Source organism: Daucus carota, chromosome 4, assembly GCF_001625215.2.
Source record: "Daucus carota subsp. sativus chromosome 4, DH1 v3.0, whole genome shotgun sequence".
Taxonomy (NCBI): Eukaryota; Viridiplantae; Streptophyta; class Magnoliopsida; order Apiales; family Apiaceae; genus Daucus; species Daucus carota.
The window spans coordinates 40,835,916-40,857,100 of record NC_030384.2 but is presented as its reverse complement, the minus strand read 5'-3'; the positions used below and the strand labels follow the sequence as shown (position 1 = coordinate 40,857,100).

At 35.5% G+C, this 21,185-nt stretch overlaps 2 protein-coding genes across 2 annotated transcripts in view; both read right to left on the bottom strand.

Annotated features, from left to right (window-relative positions):
- Positions 1-15,470, bottom strand: part of LOC108217679 (midasin) — a 36,166-nt gene extending 20,696 nt beyond the window's left edge. The window contains 29 exon segments of the mRNA XM_017390556.2: positions 15-115; positions 290-388; positions 1,046-1,193; positions 2,829-2,902; positions 3,883-4,033; positions 4,355-4,409; positions 4,500-4,693; positions 5,519-5,824; positions 5,913-6,017; positions 6,187-6,382; positions 6,467-6,537; positions 6,801-8,151; positions 8,153-8,529; positions 8,615-8,740; positions 8,951-9,127; positions 9,206-9,262; positions 9,347-9,481; positions 9,583-9,676; positions 9,761-9,845; positions 9,935-10,057; positions 10,655-10,733; positions 11,629-11,748; positions 11,825-11,934; positions 12,305-12,474; positions 12,779-12,976; positions 13,380-13,654; positions 14,604-14,688; positions 14,774-15,117; positions 15,219-15,470. Of these exon segments, the coding sequence (XP_017246045.2) occupies positions 15-115; positions 290-388; positions 1,046-1,193; positions 2,829-2,902; positions 3,883-4,033; positions 4,355-4,409; positions 4,500-4,693; positions 5,519-5,824; positions 5,913-6,017; positions 6,187-6,382; positions 6,467-6,537; positions 6,801-8,151; positions 8,153-8,529; positions 8,615-8,740; positions 8,951-9,127; positions 9,206-9,262; positions 9,347-9,481; positions 9,583-9,676; positions 9,761-9,845; positions 9,935-10,057; positions 10,655-10,733; positions 11,629-11,748; positions 11,825-11,934; positions 12,305-12,474; positions 12,779-12,976; positions 13,380-13,654; positions 14,604-14,688; positions 14,774-15,117; positions 15,219-15,323 (5,511 nt within the window). The 5' untranslated portion in view covers positions 15,324-15,470.
- A 2,439-nt stretch (positions 15,471-17,909) lies between these two features.
- Positions 17,910-21,151, bottom strand: LOC108216209 (flavonoid 3'-monooxygenase). The gene is made up of 3 exons (XM_017388905.2): positions 20,546-21,151; positions 19,658-20,098; positions 17,910-18,552 (listed from the first exon to the last, which is right to left on the bottom strand). Exons 1-3 carry the CDS (start codon positions 21,011-21,013, stop codon positions 17,911-17,913), a joined length of 1,551 nt encoding a protein of 516 aa, XP_017244394.1. The 5' UTR covers positions 21,014-21,151; the 3' UTR covers position 17,910.
- Between the last annotated feature and the right edge of the window lie 34 nt (positions 21,152-21,185).

Genomic DNA, 21,185 nt, shown 5'->3' with positions numbered 1-21,185 from the left:
TAAGAAGGAATAACCTGCTCAGATAAGTTAATCCGTACAACAGTGTTCCCTGAAACTTTGCCCAGGGCCATTACTAAACTGGTCTTGCCAACACCTGGACTACCTTCCAGTAGAACTAGAAAGAAGAGCATTGAATCAAACAGTAATTAACTTCTAATTAGACTGCAATAATTCACAATTTCAGCAGAAGACTAAACCAGAACTGACAAAAAAAGATTTAGAAAAACTATTGTTTACAAAAGCATCACAAACACAAGAAAAGGTTTTACAGGCATTACATAAACAATACCTGGTTTCACAAGTTGCATAGCACGGAGTACTCTCAAAGCATTCCTCCGAGTGGTTGGTGCCAGAAACTCAAAACCATCACCAGCAGGAATGTCATTACCTACGTATAACAAAAAAGGGATATTTCAAAGGCACCCTATAAACTACATTCTTTTGAAAAATGTATAATATAACCAAACCTATTATGCTTGTTTGGAGTATAAGATTTATAAATTACAATTGTACTAGCATTTGAGCCTCGAGTAGAAGAGCAAATTGCTGTAATGACCTGATGCTAATCCGAAAAAATTCAATCCAATCCAAATCCATTAAAGTTAAAGAGATAAAATTTGGTTGATCCTATTATCATCATACTTAATCCTTCTCTAGGGAACTGACCGAAATAAATGTTACGTTGCAATATCTGTCTATAATGCTTCAGCCTTCGGATGACTCTCGGTAAAGGAAAAATTTTCGTGTTGACATTCATGTTTACGTTAAAACAAAATTGTATTCATAATGTACGGACCTAAGGTATTACACTTCACGTTCCTCTGAAACTTGGAGTATTGCTCATGATTCCTCGAATTCTCATATCAAAAATAATCATATAAATAACTAAAAAAATGTTCACTTACAATGTTGCCCATGCTCTGTAATTATCATTAAAACTAATTATGAGCAGCCAGTTAAAAAAAATCCAAGTAGAAATATGCATGTACTTATAGACAAAAGAATAGTTATCAACAAAGAAACACGACATAAACTATAATATTACCATTCTCAATGTAAAAGGGATGAATTCCAAAACGAGTCTGACTCTGCCTCATGTCAATACTTGAAGTATCGACAGAGTCCTTAAAGTCAGCCCAACCATAGTTTTCCATCATGCCATGGTTTGTGTAGTTCAAGGTTGGCTTGCAATCCTGAGGCACCAAAAATAGCAATTATCAAAATTTCAATAAATAAATGTCTTGTTAGAGCAAGTCTGATTGTTGTGCTATAATGGATTGATCTATTGCTATAATTTAGCACCAAAAAGTGATTTAGTAACATGCCTCCAGTGGTTGGTTCTATATATTGTTCCAAGTTTCACTTATCCTCCAAGTACCCCACTATTTTAAATACAAATTTGAGTTTTCAACCAAACTTTATACCAAGAACCCCACTATTTTCACTTTGTGAGGTGGCAGTTATAGCTCCATCTATCCTTTGTTCTATATTTAGAACAAACTATAGCATTGTTCTATTTTAGCACAAGATATAGAACACCATTGGAGTGATGATTTTTGGTTTTTGTTCAATAGTATAGAGATAGAACCTAGAAAGCACCGACTAGGTACGGTGACACGGGACATGGGACACAAGGATTCGTCATTTATCAAAGAGTTCTGGATAAGGGACATGGCAAAAAAAATTGTAATAAAAAATAATATATGAATTATATATGTCAAATATCAATTAACTTCATTCAAAATAATCAAGTTTCTTTCACAATTAATGATCAAGAATGCCCCTTGAAGATCATACGAGCTATAAATACCCATGCAACCTGAATAATTAGCATACTCAACTACGACTTTATTCCTTTCATTCTCTTCTGGAAAAAACCTTGTCAACCAATTGTTTCTTTCATATGAAATTTCCATGTCCCTGTGTGGAGGAACACGTCCAGAAGCTTCATCACCGAGCAACACTCTACTTTAATACCTCGGGTTTAGTATAAGATGTAGAAGGGAAAGGCTGATTTTACAGTAAAATTAAAGGAATTGGGCTTTATATTAGTGGGCCGTGGCGGTCGCGTGTCCACTGCGTCTTTGTTTCGACACGTGTCGGACATGTATTTAGCCATGTTGGCCGTGTCCGACACGCGTACTAAAGTCTTTTTGCCATGTCCGTGCTTCCTAGGATAGAACAAAACACACCATTGGACTTGCTCTTAAATTGCAAAGGGACCAGGGAACATGCAATACGTCCATCTGGTATTCTCCAATATGCTCTTACCAAAAATTACAAGTTTTTTTTATGTTGGATTCCACATTTTCAAGTAAAGGCTTTCCAAAAGTAAGCTTTTCAAATTCAACTAACGATTCTTATATACATGTGACACAATTATCATTAATGTTGTATCAATATTAATATATTACTGTTGCAATGATGCAAAGATGAGTTCGAAATCGACCTACATGTAGTTAACCAGTGTAATTATATCCCAACTTTGACCCTTTTGCTAGTCAGTTTAATAGATCACACATTATAGAAAGAACACAGCTTCCACATACTTTTTTGCTTGCATTATTGTTTTAATCAAAAATTCAAACTTTAACTTTTCTTCGACTACTTGTTAGCCTTGATACACTACACGACACGATAGCCTTAACTAAAGAGTCAAGGTGCTCACACATAAAATTCCCTTGTAGGAAAAAAAATAATAATTTTAACATGCACATTCATCACATATAATAAGCAAGGATAGGTTTAGAGTACTCAGTATCATACAAAGTGGAAATATCAAAAGATTATCTTTCATATGCAAAATAGTTTGTTGGGAGCAGTCAAACCTTTAATTGTCCCAGAAAAAAGTGCAGGCAATTTTCTCTCATTTTAGTAGCATCACTCTTTGTCATGCTTGTACCTGAATGAAAAGGTGTTTCGTTAGGTCAGCTGTTGACAGTATTATTAACACATTGTGGATAGCATATTATAAAAACCCCAATGGCAATCCAACTACAAGTGGGATAAGTTTTTTCGACAGAAGGAACATAACATGTGTTTATAATGGTAACATCTTTATGATTGTTACAATTCATGCATTAGCAAGGGTATGTTCATGTATGAAATTGGCAATACTTATTTAAATAGAAAAGATATTAAAAAATTATGGTTTCTTTAGCCACAACAATCACCTGACTTTCATGTTAGATTGTCACTTTCATTCCAATCAATCAAAAAAAAAAAAAATCTAGTTTATGAACTTTTACTAACCAACACAAGTTGTAGACCATCTACAATATCTCTAAACAACAGAGATTTTCTACACAATTTAAGAATACTTAACAAAACATCAATGAAAAGATAATGAAAAGATAGATACTATAGAAATTTACACTCTCTCTAATGACCACAATTAGCTTACTCAGTCAATCACTTCTATACGGAACAAGCAGAAAAACATTAAGGTTTGGTTTTCCTCTAAGAAGTTTATTTTCTTTATTCTAGACAAGAGACTGCACTTTCTATTAGACTGACCCCTGACCCATTGAATCATGCATGGGGAGTAAACGACATTGTAAACTGCTTACTGGGTGACCATTTAAGAAATTATGGAATCGTGTACTTAAACAGTAATCACTTTTGTCTTTTCCCATGTATATCATCTAGCAAACAACAATCGAGCCCACATTCAAGGATAAATAATGTCATCATGAATCACTTTTCCCAATCTTACGAGAGACATGCCATAACTTGCTGATTATTCTAGGAAAAACTTTTAAATCCATATTATTAATGAAAGTGACCTCAGGCCTCACATAAACTCTTGCTAGACGATGATGATAATAACACAACTAATTAACAAATAAAAACATGATAAAACAAAACTAATCCACAACATACCCAAAGTTAGCCCATCAAGCAAAACAAGGAATGACCCATGCAATAACGCAAATTCTGGCTGTAAGCTTTTTTCAGTCGCCTTGATAAAATCTATCCAAGACAAGAGATCCCTTACAGTAAGCAATCTGCCTGTTTGTAGTCCGTTGAACCACTGCAAGACAGGACACAAGAAAATATAATACAATGGCCAAATAGAATTTAAGAGATGTATTGATTAAAGGAGACAACAGAATGCATCATCGGCTAAAGCTAAGACAGCCATTAGATCTACCAATTAATAGAGAAGAATTCAAAACCAGTAAAAAAGCCTCGACATTGTATTATATAAACATCATAACATAACCAAAATTTCGACTCCACTTGTAATGAGTGATTACCTCTGTTGGTATTAATATCAATTATTATGTGCAATAAAGCTTTATGCTAAATATTACGAATAAAATCCATTGACTTGACTTAAAAGAAGTAATACCTCCCAAAAATGAAGCATAACATCCACAAGCCAAAATAGGTTCGAATCCGATATTCTGCACGTACAAAAAAATATTGTCATGGATGAATTGCCTAAATGTCATATACTAGAATCACGATGCACAAGTAACTCCAACTTCAGATACCTTTGCTGAGCAATACTTCTCAGTTCACTTATGTCACCAACTGGGGGAACCCATATCTCAGTAAAACGATTGCGGAGAGCTGGAGACAGTTCTTTTTTGCCGTAATCACCACCAGGGTTCATGGTAGCAAGAAGGAAAAAATCGGGATGAGCAGTTATCTTCTCCATATCAGAACCACCTTTTTCTGCTAAAGACTGTTAAAAGAATCATGGACACACAAAAATATTAATGAACACATTTAAGGAACCACGATGAGGATTATATGGTCCTCAGAAGAAATAAATATTTCATGAAGTATGAGTAATAAGCAACATCTTCAATACAATAAAAGAGCTAGCATGATTTAACTATAAATTATGACCTAGGTGGGAGTAACATGCAACATTAACCATAGTTTATTCAAGAAAACTATGGTTACTTAATCATAGTTACTTAATTATGACCTAGGTGGAGTAACATACATGTACTGATGTACATAATCAGTTAGAACGAATAAAACAAAATAGGGTATACAACCATTCAACCAATATCTAAACTTCCATATATGACACGTCAAATCTAGAAGCCTAAGATGTCAACACTCTAAGTATATTTTGTAATCTACACTGTGAAAGTATGAGATTATCAATATGTTCAAAAGTGTTAAAGCAAATTGTGTCCCAGAATGGATGCGAAATATTTAGGTGGAATAAACATGGCGGGGGTTGGATTCATACATGTACATAAGCACAACTCACATACAAAGCGTATGGCATCGATAAAGGTAACTCTAGCATTCGTCTATGGTTTGAATGCATTAACATTTTCTTATACCTTTATTGATGAGAGATGCTCTAACTTGCTAAATGTCATAGAAGATATTATCAAATACATATACGTGTGTGTGTGTGTGCGTGCGTGGGGGGGGGGGGGGGGGGGGGGGGGGGGGCCACACATATATATGATTGCATGAATTGACTCGCAATGCTCAAACAAATTACAACTCAAAAACAAAACAAAAAACACACACACACACTCACCAGCTTCCTTTCTGGCTCTAAAACACTATTCAATCTTTCAAGCACGCTATCATCAGCCAAAGATATTTCATCAACAAGGAAAAGGTCACCATTCTTCATCGCTTGCACAAGAGGACCATCTTGCCACAAAAAAATGGATTGCCACTTCTTGTGTAACTCAATGAGTTTCACCTTTATTTGTTCAATGACATCAAGATCTGGTGGGGTGACATCTGGATGGGACACCAAGCCATCTCTATAATTATTAAGCAAGACTGTCAATTGACTGAGAGTTTGGGCAGCATGGTTGATGTCCCAAGAGAAAATCTGCAAAAATATATTACATAAGCACCTCCACGGCGTGTAGTGAAAATCTGATTTGCGATGTATTTTGAAATTTCAAAAACAATCTTACAGCATCACCCCAAATATACACAAAAGCCTTCAGCTGCATCATCTGTTCACATTGGTGTTTGAACTCGGAAGATAAACTCGATCTCTCTCTCACGGGATAGAAGCCCTGTTAAATTTTTATTCAACAATGTTACTTAACAGTGAAGCTCTTGTAGGCAAACAGAAAGGTGGCTATATCAGCATAAAAAAACATATACACACAAACATTAAGCTAATTGAGCAGTATCAAAACAATTAAATGACTGAATAAAGTGTCAATTATGAAGAAAACAAACCCCCAGAAAATCTGATGTTTCAGTAAACTGGTGACAATTTAAGATGTGCAACTTGGAACCCAAACATATACTCAGCATTTGACAAGCAGTAGTCTTCCCACCACCAGTTTCCCCAACGAGAAGGACAGGCTCCCTTAACTTGTAACAACGCTCGATAAGGAAATACAACCTCCACATACTATCTGTCCAAATAATCCTGCAGTAGCAAACAGAAAACAGCAATAAGGCAATTGCTGAATGACAACTCACAACAGCAAAGAGTATCTAATGATATTCTTACTTTCCCAGATTCCGTGGAACCTCTGAATGTCTCCCCAGCATCAAAACATTTCTTTCATTCTCATCTGGCTCCTGTATGATATAGCAAAACAATTCAGTATGTTCAATCACTACTATTTTTTCTTTTTATGTTTAAACTTTGCTTCTCTACTTGAATTCTTTCAAGAGGATAAAATCCAAACTTGAAGCGAATTCATATAATCCTATTTTAGTGAGAAGTTGTGATGTTCTGCAATCAAGAATGTACAAGCACATTACCACCAAAAAAAAAGGTCTAGTCAGATGTGTGCGAGTGTGTACAGGATTCATAGGAAATGAAGATAAGTAGGCTTAACCTGCTTGTACAAATTATTCTTAATAAGTTTAACACGTAGTTGTCTCTCCAAAACTTCTTGAACAACTCTTTTCTCATGATCATCACGCAGCCGATCTGCCAACAGATAATATCCATCTCTGGCAAGATCTTCATAAGAATTTCCAAATATCCTAAACCGCTCCGCCCACCTAAACAAGTCACGTGGTGTGATGAAACCATGTTTCCCAGCAAAAACTTTCGTGCTCTGCCTATGCAATTGTAACTCCTTCATAGCTTCAACCATTTTCTTAGCATAGCTTTCAGGAATTTTGCACCTCCTTTCCAATATGGTACTCAGCTCGTCCTGAGGAATTTCATCTACGTGCAACTCCAGAAAACGATTTCTGAATGCTCTTGAAAGCATCTTCCGTCCACCATATAACGTGGGTGGATTCTGAGTAGCAAAAAGCATAAAATTTGGATGGGCGCTAACAGTCTCACATAATTCAGGTACAAAAAGCTCCCTGTTGTCATCTAGTAAGCGATTCAAAGCTTCTAATACGTCAGAAGGGGCAAGATTAAGCTCATCTAGGACTATCCAGTAACCATATCGAACAGCTTTAACTAATATGCCCTCATGGAATACAAGTCGCCCATCAGCATCAGTAATGTAAGAACCCAAATATTCTTGCAAATCAGTATGCTCGTGATTATTTATCCGCACAAATTCATGACCAGTAACTGCAGCGAGAAACTGAACAAGACTAGTCTTTCCACTAGATGTTGGTCCTTGTAACAGAACTGGATATCTACCAATGAATATGGCACGTGCCAGGTTCCTAAGATGTTCCTTAACACTTCTAGTAAGAACATAATTATGAGAGACATCATCATGCACAATGGCCTCTTTCGCCACCAAATAACGATCAAAAGGTACTTGTGGAGGTTCACTACCTCCCATCAAGTATGACAAAATCAACCCATGCATTACCTTCGCACTACTATCATCAAGTAAAGTAAGAAAAAACATACAGAATCCATCATACAATGCCTTCTGGAATCCAAAATGTTTTCTTGCTTTTCTTGTATATTCCAGTGCACGGTAAAGAGATCGTAGACTGTATTGTGGCTTCTGATTGGCCCCGTCCTGCAGCCTTTCTTCTGATTGCCTCTTGGCAGCTTTATAAAATTGCACCATCTTATTTACCAGTTCTCTATTAGAATGGCTGTCATCTACAAACTGATTTATAAATAGGATAAGATCTTCATCATCCAACACATCATCCACAAAATATTCAGTAAACCTGCTCTTTATAGAAAAAGGTAAGTCTCTCTTCCCAGCATCATTGGCAGGATTCATACAACCAAATACACGAAAGTTGGGGTGTCTATATATACTCAACATCCCCTCTTTCAGCTAAACAAAGTGAGCCACTTTCTTCTTCAAGAACACCCACAATTCTCTGCAATGTCTCTGGAGGAGCCAAGTTCACCTCATCTAGCAATATCCACTCACCATTTTTCAGTGCTGTAACAAAAGCTCCTTCAACAAAAGAAAATATCATTCCAGAAGATGAACTAATACGAGCACTCGCGGTTTCAAGTTTTCGAGAAAAATCTAACCAAGCATCCAGAGGCCTCTTCCGCTTGGATCCAGACTTCCCACTATCTAAGACCAATTTAACACCCCGTCTGAAACCACTCAGTAGCATCCTCCAGTTTTTATCAGCAACAAATTTTCTCAAACAGGCAAGAAAATCTTCATTTCTCTGAGATATGACACGAAATGGTTTGAGCAACACCATAGTTGAAAACGGTAAGCAAGTAACACATATGAAAACGCATTATCAGTACCTTTGAGGAAAATGAAGTAGCAAAGAGATTCTCAAATTCCAGATATAAAGGAATGCAAACAAATTGTGCATTCAATGGTTTGAAACCCCCTAACAAATCTGCAACATCACTCTGCTGGCTCAAATTCTGTAAAACAACCGACAATGCAGTTATTAATTTTCTAGGGTTAGATAGTAACTGCAGTTCTTAAAGATATAAATGAACAACAAAAAAGATGTGGAGATTATATATCCAAATCTTTTATAATTCCAAGGTACCCAAGCACTAACTACAGACTCCTGACACGTTTTTCCAATGTAATTTTTTAAAGTATACATATAATTTTATAAAACATACCAACACTGTAAGTTTTTGGCCAAGCCTCCTAGCTAAGTTCTGCACAAGGGTAGTCTTCCCCGTACCAGTTTCACCAACCAAAAGAACAGGCTCATTACACTTAACAGAGCAAGCTATTCTCTCAAGAAGGTGCAGTGAACTGCGAATCTCAACAAAGGACTTCGTGTTGTAGCTTAACTGGCAATAATACGTAAACATTCAGTAAAGAGGCTACAGGCATATAATTTTTTGACAAACAATTTGACATTAACTTACCGTGGTCTGAATGCGCTGTAGGGATATTCTTCCAATGCGTAAATCAGATCTCAAGTCCTGCAGATAAAATTAAGACATGATAACCATGAATCTCATATTCAAAACAGTTCAAGAACTTGAAAGGGAGAAAAAAGTCAAAACCTGTATCACTGGTTTATGAATTGGGTACAAGGAATTTGCAACAGAAACTGGAACCTTCCATAGCTTCGCAATCTCTTGCATAATGGTCAAGCGATTGTTAGCTGAACTTGAATACAGAGCAAAAATATCTACAGCCTGTAAAGGGGAGTCAAGATTAGACGGCCATTAAACTGACCAAACCTTTACCCTGTTATTATCAGAAGATACTTAAGAGAAGATGATCCCAATTTACAAACCTCTTGATATATGCTACTACACATAGTGGCGGATAAATTCCTGCCAAATACAAAACCCAAATTCACAATTCTCCTGCACCATTTTAAGAGATCCCTGCAATTGCGTAATTAAAAAAAACCCGATTACACACAGTCTAAAATACAGTTAAAAAAAAGTCGATGCATAGACATTAAGTACCTCAAGGAAAACCTTCCATTCGAATTGGAGTGCTGATTCAACCCAGAGTGAAATCCTGTAAGTTGATTTACCCTTGCGAAGGTTTCTGGAATATTCAGACATTCAGCCAAAAGATATTCAAAAGAGGGTGTGATGGCCAAAAAAAGTGATAAAACATTTCAAACTTTTACAGACCTATAAGTTTATCAGCAAGAGGCTCTAGATCTGGATACCAAGCATTCACAATACTCAGCAAGTCGTCATTACTAGATGGCCTAATCATTACTCTCCTCCAAAGAGTAGAAAGTGAGTTCCTACCTGACACGTTAAAGAAAAGAAATTTCAAAAACTGCAACAAATATATATTCTCTAAAAAAAAGCACTACGTAAAGCCTACTTAAAGGAGCAAATTAGCCAAATAAAACTAAGGTAAATATGCGTAACAGAGATAACAGAATCTACTAATTACACTTCTGAAATTCAGAAACAACTGGGAAATCCCGCTTCTTGGTTTTGCTATCATCTTTTTTAACAGATTTACATATTACATTTCAACAGCTATAGTTTAACCTTCCAAGAATAGACCAACATGTGCTTCAAGGTAACACTACTGTTTTAATATAATAGCATTTTTTGAGTTTTGCACACAGACCAGTAATTCTTACCAGCACTGGAGCAGACAGTAATATTGGCGTACAATATCTGTGCAGGATATTTTATGTTTATTTGCAGAATCCATTAAGCAACACTGACCAACGTTTTGAGTGGGATAAAATAAAATTTTATAGAAACTATAGCCTTATATGGGTATAGTTAGAATTAAGCATTCATCTTTCAAAAAAAAAATTAAAAGGAAACGCTAATATTTTTAAGCACAAAACAAGATGTATTGCAGGATATTAATGCCTTACAGACCTTCAGCAGCACAAGATGTATCGATGGTTGAACATGATACAGTAGAGAACAGTCGGAAACCTTCAGAAACCCTCAATGCCTGAAGCAGTAAAACACATTTATTAAGTTCACTACTAACTGGAGTGATTAACACAAGACTGTTTCCAGAAAGTGACCCTCTGCATGCCAGAAAGAGAGTCGACCCCATGACCATTTTATCATTTATAATAACTATTTTGGCTTGGGCAAGACCTAATTTAAACATATATGGCAGTTCAATACCACACCTTAAAACTGCTAGTTGATCATCAACTAACACATTTTCAATGGAAAAGGAATCCAAAAAAATAAAAAATAACTTTTTACTATTTTTCTTTCTCCTGCTTATACAGTTTTGCTTAAAAGTGTTAGGAATGCAGTAGTAATAAGATTGGTTAAGTAGTAGTAGACTGCTAATAGTAACTGCAAGGGTCGTTTAGTACTTCTACTAAACTAGTGTCCTTTGGGGTCTATAAATAGTTCATCTTAAATTGTACCAGGTTATGTTGCATTTTATGGATAAGGAATACTCATTCCACCAATCTCTCTCTTTCCCTAGTTTTTTACTGCACATTCTCTCTATATAACCAACTCCCCATTTCGCTCAATCTCCCCATCTCCCTCCCCTCCCCCTCCCCATCTCGCTCTCTACCCCTCCCTCCCTCTACTGCTTGTTTCTTTGGTAATTACTCGGCATCTAATTGTTTACTGTTTAATTCAGTTCATAAACGTTAGGAAAAAACAAAAACATCAGAAAATACAAAACTCACGAGAGTCATTTCTAAACAAAAAGCTGGGAACACATGTTCACCAAATCATTCAAATTGTTAACAGACATGGTCTAAGCACATATGACATACCCATTTAGCATACACATTCTTGTGGAAAGGCTCCGACCAGTTGTGAGGACAAGAAATTATAAGAAATGAAAGAGCCAAAAGTAAATAGTAAATTACCTCCCCGTGGCCAGTTAAGAATGAACTTGCACCTTCAAGTAGAGGTAATATAATAGATTGTACATCTGCAGGAGCTTTATCAATATCCTCAAATACAACCCAATATCCTTTCAAAATAGCCTATGAAAAATGAAAATTAATAAAATCAGCTCAAAAAATAAAGACGTGCATAAATAGAGAGGGCGGGTAAACAAACCTGAGTTAGAGAACCCGGTTGCCATCTAAATTCACCAGGTTTCTCAGAGCAGACATAACTTCCGATTAATGTTTTCCCATCAATTTGCTCATCCATATGAATAGACAGCACTGAGATAAGAAGACAGATTTGACTTGCTCACATCATAGATGATTATAAGAAATCCTAATTAAAAATAAGTACTAGAACCAAGCACCCTTTAGCTCAGAATATTATGTTAAACAAACAATATGCATAACGTTTGATCTTGCAATTTTTTTTAAAAATGAGAATATTTTTTTTTCTCACAAGTGATTTTAGGTAGGGAGACAATATAAAATTAGAGTATCTAAATCTAACGTATTGGATTTAAAGATAAAAATAAAATAATGTCTTGAACAGCCTTTTCACACATCATAAAAAGGTGGCAAATGCCTAGCACATAGAAATGATTGTGTAAGGTGCAAGATTATGGTAAGAACTTTGTTAGACAAATGATACCTCTGCTTCCATAATCATGAGCCAACTTTTTAATCAGGGCGCTCTTGCCAGCACCCATGGTGCCATACAGAAGAACAGGCCATCTTTGACTTACTGCCAACAAAGCCATTTCAAAACTCTTCTGCATGGCAGCCGTCAGGAAGAAAGGGTTTTCACTTGATTTCACATCCCTGAAAACATGATTGCAAAGGGTCATAAGTATCAACATAAAATGGTACAGATGGATCACAAATAAAAGGTGATTAAAACAGATAAACAACAAACAAGCCTTCTTAGTTTTCTTCATCCCATCACAAACACAATCCCTTCCCACCCGTGGTAAGAGAAACAACTAGATAATCTTAGACATGCATTAAAAAAAATTATTAATGATTACAACTTTATTTTTTTTATATATAGACATGATGAGCACAAGCAGTAATAACAGAACTAGAACAAGAAACAATCACTTCATATGATTGCTGAGAAGCGTACCATGCTGCATGTCTGTTGTCCGCGTTGGATGTCTCAATTTCACGAAACCTAGATATAGAAACAGTTGAAGGGACAAGGCTAGTGGAATGTAGATCTCGAGAAATGTCTCTACTGAGTGATTCCAACTCATTTTCGTCATATGGTTCAAGATACCAGCCTGCCTTTTCTATAGACACGTCCTGACAATAGTCTTGCCAACTACAGATTGTCATGGCACATAATGAGTAATAATAGAAATCTGAAATGTCAGCATAAAAACTTCTGAAAGAAAAACCAAGATGAGATCATAAATTTAGTAGGCAAGCAACATTACAATATAAGTATACAACATAACTTCTAATCACTCTGACTACCTGGCAAACCCATGAGGTGCATGATTCCATTATATGGCACCTGCTATTCTGCTAATGTTTGGCAACTTATTTAATGACATTTTTTCTAGGAAGTTCATTTTCTGAAAGGAATCCATGCATGTCCTAGAAACAATTCACTATTCACTATACAGCTATTAAGACTCTGTCCCCTAATTACATGTCGAAATAGATAGAGCAATATCCTAGACTTGTATTAGCCATATTTGCAGAGAGTAGAGAAAACCAACCACAGTAAAGATGCAAATGCTTCCTCAGTACCTAGACCATAGTTCACAGCCGCTTTTTCGCTTGTTTTCAAAACAATAGATAATATTTGCACTGTACACCATCTTATATGTGAGACATTCTCTTTGTACTCTGGCTTACAGTGCTGTTTAAGAACTGCACACTGCTGTACGAAGTCCAGAAAACAGGACCAGTCCCAAAGTGTTGTGAAACTTTCAGAATCTGATAGAAGGAGCCGTAATGATATCCGTACAACATTTAAATAATGAATTCCATCCTGACCAATATATAAAAAAGACATCTTATATGATGATCCAATTGGAAATTACATACAGTATAGAAGTTGAAAACCTGAAATTTTAAAAACCTTACAAAATTTAAATAATGATTTCCATCCTGACAAAAAAATAAAAAGAGGAAGAAGAGTATGATGATCCAACTGGAAATTAAATACAGCATAGAAGTTAAAAAACAGAAATTTTAAAAGAACAGGAGCTAAAAGACACTCCTCAAGAACAAACATCGTCTGCTTCTATTGCAAATTTTCCACACATAGCGCATATCTGAAAATCTTTAAGAAATTAATTTAACAAGCTCATTAAAGTGCAATGAGGAAAAAAAAAATATTGCAGATAATACACTTTAAACTTTATTTATTATAATTAAAAATAAAAATAAAGTTTCGTAAAACAACAGAGTTTTTAATTTTATTAATATGCCAAAATAAGCACTTGTTTGTTCAATACTTTTGGAACAACTAAGTGCCTGTTTTCTGCATAAAAGCTAATTTAAACAGGCTCATAGTCTATCTCAACTTCTCAAGGTATCTGGTAAGGCTATAGTAAGAAAAATGCAATCCAGACAACAGGAGTTAAAAAAGTCGGCCAAAAAATAAGCATGAAAAAAGATGAGATATAAAGCAGCCTATACAACATATAACAATCTGAAAAAGAGAAGTCGCGACAATATAGCTGCACGATATAGAAAATTTTAACTGATACAAAATCATATGAATACAGTGTCATTCCTCATACAAGAACTACTGGAATGTGGAAAGGTGAGGAATATAGTTTACAAATGAAAAGAAGTGATCTACTTTATTAGCATTACAGCATTGCAAATAGAAGGTAAAACATGTCAAACATTATAAGAAGTAAGATAATATCAACAGAACACAGTGACGTAGAGCAAATTTCATTTGATATACATAATTATAGCCGGAATACCTTATGCATTAGCCCACTCTCCCATTCCCCAGATACGATTCTTTCAAAAGGAACCGGAGCAAACTTGAAATAATTTGACACAGACCTTCATCAAGTGAACAACGTGTTACAGTGATGAAGACATACACAAAGCAAAAGGCATTAGAAAAATGCAATACAGAGTCACTTACCCCAACAAAGTAGGTATCATATCAATAACTCGAGAAAAAGCGCAGCAAGCAAGCTCGTGCAAGCTTAACCCCTTGCCACTTCTAACATACAATTCAATCATCGACACAATTTCCGAATTATCATAACCTTCTTCGTCTCTAATTAACTCGTCCTCGTTTAATTCAATCATTGGATCATCCATGTTGGACTTCAAATCGGGTACTAATTTCAGTAAACCAATAGTCCTATCCAAAATCCTCTTAGCTATTGGTCTAAAACATCCAATTAACGGAATTGTATATTTTGGATGTAAAAACAACTCCGCTACTCCATTCACAACTTCCTCTTCACTCAACTTCTCTCCCTACATAAACCACAAAAATAAACAAAATCACACACACATACACATATATGCAGTTACGTATATATATTATATATATTGAGAGAGAGGGGGGCGGAGAGAACCTTGTCTAAAAGGTGTTTGAGAGCAGGAACGTTGAGAAGCTTGGGGCAGCGAGAGAGAAATCTCTCTAATTCAATCTCGACACGAAAACTCCCGTCAATCGCCATTAGAACTGCAACGAAGATGACCTTGGGTAGATATAGATACGAAATCTATATGTCTGTATGTATAATCTTGTGTGTTTTGCGGGAGCTTTTACTCTTCCTCTGTTGCGTTCGGGTTTTAGAAACTAGGGTTTAGGGTTTTAGTGCCTTCATTTTTCAGTTTTGCGTTGTATTTATACGACTGTTGCCAAATTAAAAAAAAAGTTTTTTTAAAAACTAATTTTACTTTTATTTTGATTTGATGGAGGAGACTAGGCCCGCCCCGACCTGAGTAGTAATGTTTATAAATTAGACCCTCCATAATGTTTATAAAATTAAATAAATTAAATAAATAATTATAACACTTTCAAAAGAAATTGGGTGATTCAATTTCAAAAGAAATTGAAACAACATGATGCAGTAGATCATCAACCACATATAAACTAATAATTTTATTAAATTGGATGATTCAAATAAACATATATCTAAATATAAACTTTTTAAAGTATGAAAGAATATATTATTTATAAATGAAACAAATCGGCAAGATAAAAAGCGTTGATTTTAATCTAATTTACAAATTGATATGATGTCTATCATCAATCTATTTTAATAGTTGACAGAAACAATAATAGAGTAAAATGTGTATGTAATCATACTATAGTTTAAATAAATAATAAAATTTTATATATTTATTTAATAAGAAATATCAAAAATTTAAACATATTATTCGTTTAAACATATTTTTCTCTGTAATAAATTGTTTTCAACAAAATTCGTATATGTCCACTATATAGTAAAGCAAACTTGTAGTGAAAAAAGGAATATGTCGTTAATCATTGTATTAAATAATCTAAACATTTCAATTCTTACAAAAGTATGGCTTTATTCAAACCTAACGTAATTTGTTTTGGTCAATCATCTTGGGTTAATTAACATTAGGGTCTATTTGTATAATTCAAAATGAGAAATTTTAGAGGAAACGGATTAGTTGCTAAAATAATTTTTGAATAATGTGACATTAATTTTAAACAATTTAGTTGGTGAATTTATTGAACATATATGAGTCTATTATTTTTAATATCCAATCAAATTATTACATGTGGTATTTGTTTTTCCTTCTTTCTAAAAGAATTGGTCCCTCCGTCCCACCTAATTATTTACGGTTTTTTTGTTTGACGCCTCACTCAAATTTTTATGTTACAAAACTTTCCTAGAATAATTAATAGGCCTCACCACTTTCTCATTTTTCCTCCCTTTTCACACTACCTTTACTTCACTATATCTCTTTTATATATTAAAAATCAAAGATCATACTACTTCACTAACTTTTGTTTCTCTTTTCCACTACTTCGCACATATTTTCTAACTCCCGTGCAAAAATCCAATATAAAGAATTAGATGGGACAAAAAGAGCATATACATATAGGTTGTGACATAAAGGTAAAGAAATATATGTAATTTAGTGAAGAAAGTTTTTGGTTGTTAAATATTTTTCATCCAAAATAAAGTAGTTAACTACTTAAAATATATGTTCTAAAAATTGATAGATAATCATGATTAATAATCGATTAATCCAGGTCAATCACGATCAATCATCGACTAATCGAAGTTCCGTACTCGTCGAGATAATTAAATATCCGATTAATCTCCGATCAATTCATTTTGATTAATCCTTGCTTGTTCTATGATTTTATCAATTAAGTTTAATTTCCGATTTTCACGACACTATTTGAAATTTTTAATTGTAGTTCAAATTTCAATTCTTGTCCTCGGGCAAATCCTAAGTCATCTCAGCGTGGAAGAATAAAAAGACGGGCAGGTAGAGACCTAAGTTATAAGTTTCTTCTTAATTACTTGTTTATAATAAGTAGTTAAAACAATGTTCTAAATTTCTTTTTGATTATTGAAAAATTCTCAATTAGTCTATTATCAATTATTAAAATATATTTATAGATCATATTTAACTAAAAATTTCGGATTTATTAACCCTGGCCGTCTCATATGAGTGTCCTCATGGGGTGTATCCGTCTATCAGATGAAGAGTCAATTTAGCTTGAGGTGCTTGGGTAAAATTAGCAAGCCCTTTCCTTTTGAGAAGGGTGTGATCAAGTGATTTATGAAGATGTGAAGACCTCTTGCGGGAATAACACAAAGACTAATTTGGTTGGGGTGAATGATTCCGGAAGGAATGGAATGAAAAATGAACTATCTTATAGATGATTTTTAAGAAATTTCATTTTTTCTTCCATTCCATTCCCTACATCATATGCTAGATATCACCCCTTCCATTTGAGATGGAATGCTCCATTCTCTCCCCTCCCCAATTTCTTCTCAAATCTCATCATAGCAATTTTGCACTCCTTCAAATTTTTTCAAAACTTTCTTCCTATCTCTATTAGTTTCAAGTATATTTTACTCATTTCATTCCATTCCATTCTCCCCAACCAAACACAATATAATTTTGTGGAGATAATATGAAGATCATGGCTATTGGAGCCCTTACTCGTATGTTTTTTTTATGAAAACATAAAAAAAAATTGTTCATATAAAATGGAAAGGGATAAGTCGCACACAGATGTGGTCGCACTTATTTTCTGAATAGCTTGATTTAAGCATTATACGCTGGCGGGGACAGCCTTGGGCTAGGATGCACCATTAACGGAACTGCCCGTTGCAAAGTCAGCCCATAAGCTTCATCCATATTTATCTTTCCTGCCTCTTGTCCATCAGCTAAGGTCCAATCAAATGCGTGAACCAATGTCGCAGTTAGCAGCTGTACCATGCGAAGGCCCAGGCTCAAGCCCGCACAAATTCTTCGTCCGGCCCCAAACGGAATAACTTCAAAATCATTTCCCCGAACATCAGCATTGGGCCTCTCGCCTCCCGGCAAAAAGCGTTCGGGCCGGAACTCTAATGGATCAGCCCACGCTTTTGGATCACGGGCTATGGCCCACACATTTACAAGAAGCGTGGAGCCTTCTGGTATAGAGTAGCCGTTGATTTCACAACTCTCGGAGGCCATCCTTGGGAGGGAGAGCGGAGTTGAGGGGTGAAGTCGGAACGTTTCTTTCACGATGGCTTCGAGGTAGGGTAGTCGAGGAAGGTCCAACTCAGTCACAAGCCGGCCTGGCCCAATAACAGAGTCCAGTTCCTTTCGGGCCTGGGCTAAGACTTTTGGGTGACGCAGAACCTCGGCTATGGCCCATTCTACCGTGCTAGATGATGTATCTGTTCCTGCTGTAAATAAGTTCTGCAAAATTCACAAAAATAATTACAAAGTCAATTTAGATTAGAATCTAGCCAGTACCAACCAACAAGCAAAACAATTTGCAATTTGCTCAATCTGCTGATTTACTAACTATCAGATGCTTAATATGTAGCAATACAAACCATTATGCTGTGTATGAACAAATACACAAAAAAAATTCTTTCTAAATTTTGAAGTTTCTAAATATCATTTGTTGGAGAATCAAATAGCCTAAGTACGAGCTTACTGCCAAAAAAACCAACGACTTTTTCTTTAGTTTGCAAAATAACCAATATGGTTATTAATTCACTTGTTTAACCAGTGAACTTTATTAAATTATGCGAAAAAAAGATTATAAAATTAACCATGGTTAACCAAGGCTGACGTGGCACACCCAACTTTAAATTAGTTAGTCCACGTGGCAGACTTAAATATGAATAGTATATAAATTTGCCGGTTATCTTGCAGCTTAAATTTCATTTTAATTTTTTTTAGTTTCATTTTAATTTTCTTAATTTCATTTTTTTTAATTTCATCTTATTTTTTTTAAATTTCGTTTTAATTTTTTAAATTTCATTTTAATTTTTGTAACAGGTTTAGACTTTAGAGAGCTATAAATTATCAAAAATTAGTGCTAGGAGTGCTTTAAATTCAGTAAATAAATTTTAAATTTTAAATTAGTACCGAGCAAAGTTGACAAAAGTATCACAAAATATCTTCAGATAATAGCAGGATCGGAGTCCAAGATTCACCACCATGACTTGGTGCTTGTCCACTTTGTATCAAGAAATTATTCATGTCAAAAAAATCAGAATACTAAAACCAAGTGGTTTTGCGGGAGTCACTTGCCATGTCATAACACTGATTTGGCAAAAATAGACGTGTCAGATTTTAGCTTAACCATGGTTACTATTTGCATAATTTAATAAAGTTCATTGGTTAAACATGTAAATTAAAAACCATGTTGGTTATTTTGCAAACTAAAGAAAAGGTTGTTGGTTTTTTTAGCAGTAAGCTCGTTTATTTTCCGTTGTCACGAGATACCAGAACACATACTCATTTCTAAAGCATATAAGAATAAGATACAGACAGAGTAAAAAGAAATTACCAAAAGCAAAGCCTTGATCTCAGTATCAGTAAGCCTCCCACCTTCACTATCCTCAACATCTTTCAACGATAACAAGGTACTCAACAAATCAGCATTACCGGAACTGCTATGCTCCTCCAAGATTTTATTCAAGAAGGAATCGAAACGAGCATGAAGTTTTTTCATTTTCTTAGCCACACCCTGCAAGTCAAGGAACTCAAGGGCAGGGATAAAATCACCAATGTTAAAAACGCCAGCAAGTGTCATGAGCTCAACCACCATGTCTTTAAATTCATCGGCCTTGGCATCACCAGTCCCCGCGGAGGTTCCGTAGCTGAACACTCTCTTGCCTAGCATCACACGTCCTAGCGCATTGGTGGCGCATATATTCAGTAACTGTCCCAAATGCACTGCCCTTTTCCCAGCTCCGGCTAGGCCATTGACTAGTACTCCAACCTCCTCCTAAAACCACACACAATTATGTCATAAAACTTTAATTTTTGAGTCTCGTAACATAAATGAATTAATTATTGTAACTCACTGAGTAATTAATTGTTCGAAAGATTTGTAAGTTATTTTAGATGGAGGAATTAATATCTCATGCGACTCTAATCTGATTTCCATAATATGTGAAAAGGGCTGGCTAGTTATAAAAGACTTTGAATGGTAAGTGAGGAGGCCAAAACTAACACATTTTTCCACTAGCTACCAATAATGTCTCCTATAACACACTTTGAATGGCAAGTAAGGATAAACACTAATGATCTCACTGTTATGAAAAAATAAAAAGACTTTTTCTATGACAAAAAAGGAAAAAACGACTTTTTCTAAATACATGCCGACCATTTTAATTCATCAGAAAAAACAGATCAAATCACACAAGTTACGCAAAAATCCAAAACGACGAACCTGACGAACATGGCGAAAATCATCGAGAGCCTTAGCGGAGAAAAGATGCACCGAACAAATTTTCCTCAACTTGCGCCACTTGGGTCCATAAGGTGCAAACACCAAATCTTGATAATTATACGCAATGTGTTTAGCACCCGAGTTGGGGGGTCGGTTGGAGAATTTAGCATCATGGGTTTTCAAGAACTGCGCAGCCACGTCAGCCGACGAGGCCACCACCACATGAACCAGCCCGAGCCGTAGGTGCAGCAGCGGACCGTAAGTCTGAGCCATCTCGGCCAGAGAGTGGTGCGGTATGGCGCCTAGGTGCGGGAGGTTTCCTATAATAGGCCATGGTTTGGGACCTGGCGGAAGTGGAGAATGGCTCGAGCGACGGTTAAGAAAGAGGGTGCGTAGGTTTAGTAGGCAATAAATGAGAAGTGCGAGAACTGATGTGTAGAGGATTAAAAGAGGTGTGATAGAAATCATGGCTCTGTTCAAAGTGCTGGGCAAGTACAAATGGGAGTAATTGCCAACTTATAAGTTATAATATGTAGATGTGAAAAAAAAGGTAGGTAAATCTAATGGAGAGTTATGTATGATGAAGAACTAACTGGTTGGTACGATATGTGGTTAGCACGAGGTCCCTGCCTACATACGT

Excerpts from the sequence above, each read along its gene's own strand:
- LOC108216209 (XM_017388905.2), bottom strand. The coding sequence starts at position 21,013 with ATGATTTCTATCACACCTCTTTTAATCCTCTACACATCAGTTCTCGCA. Across the intron at positions 20,099-20,545 it reads ATTTTCGCCATGTTCGTCAG|GAGGAGGTTGGAGTACTAGT; the intron begins GTTCGTCGTTTT and ends GTGTGGTTTTAG. Across the intron at positions 18,553-19,657 it reads AGATCAAGGCTTTGCTTTTG|AACTTATTTACAGCAGGAAC; the intron begins GTAATTTCTTTT and ends TGAATTTTGCAG.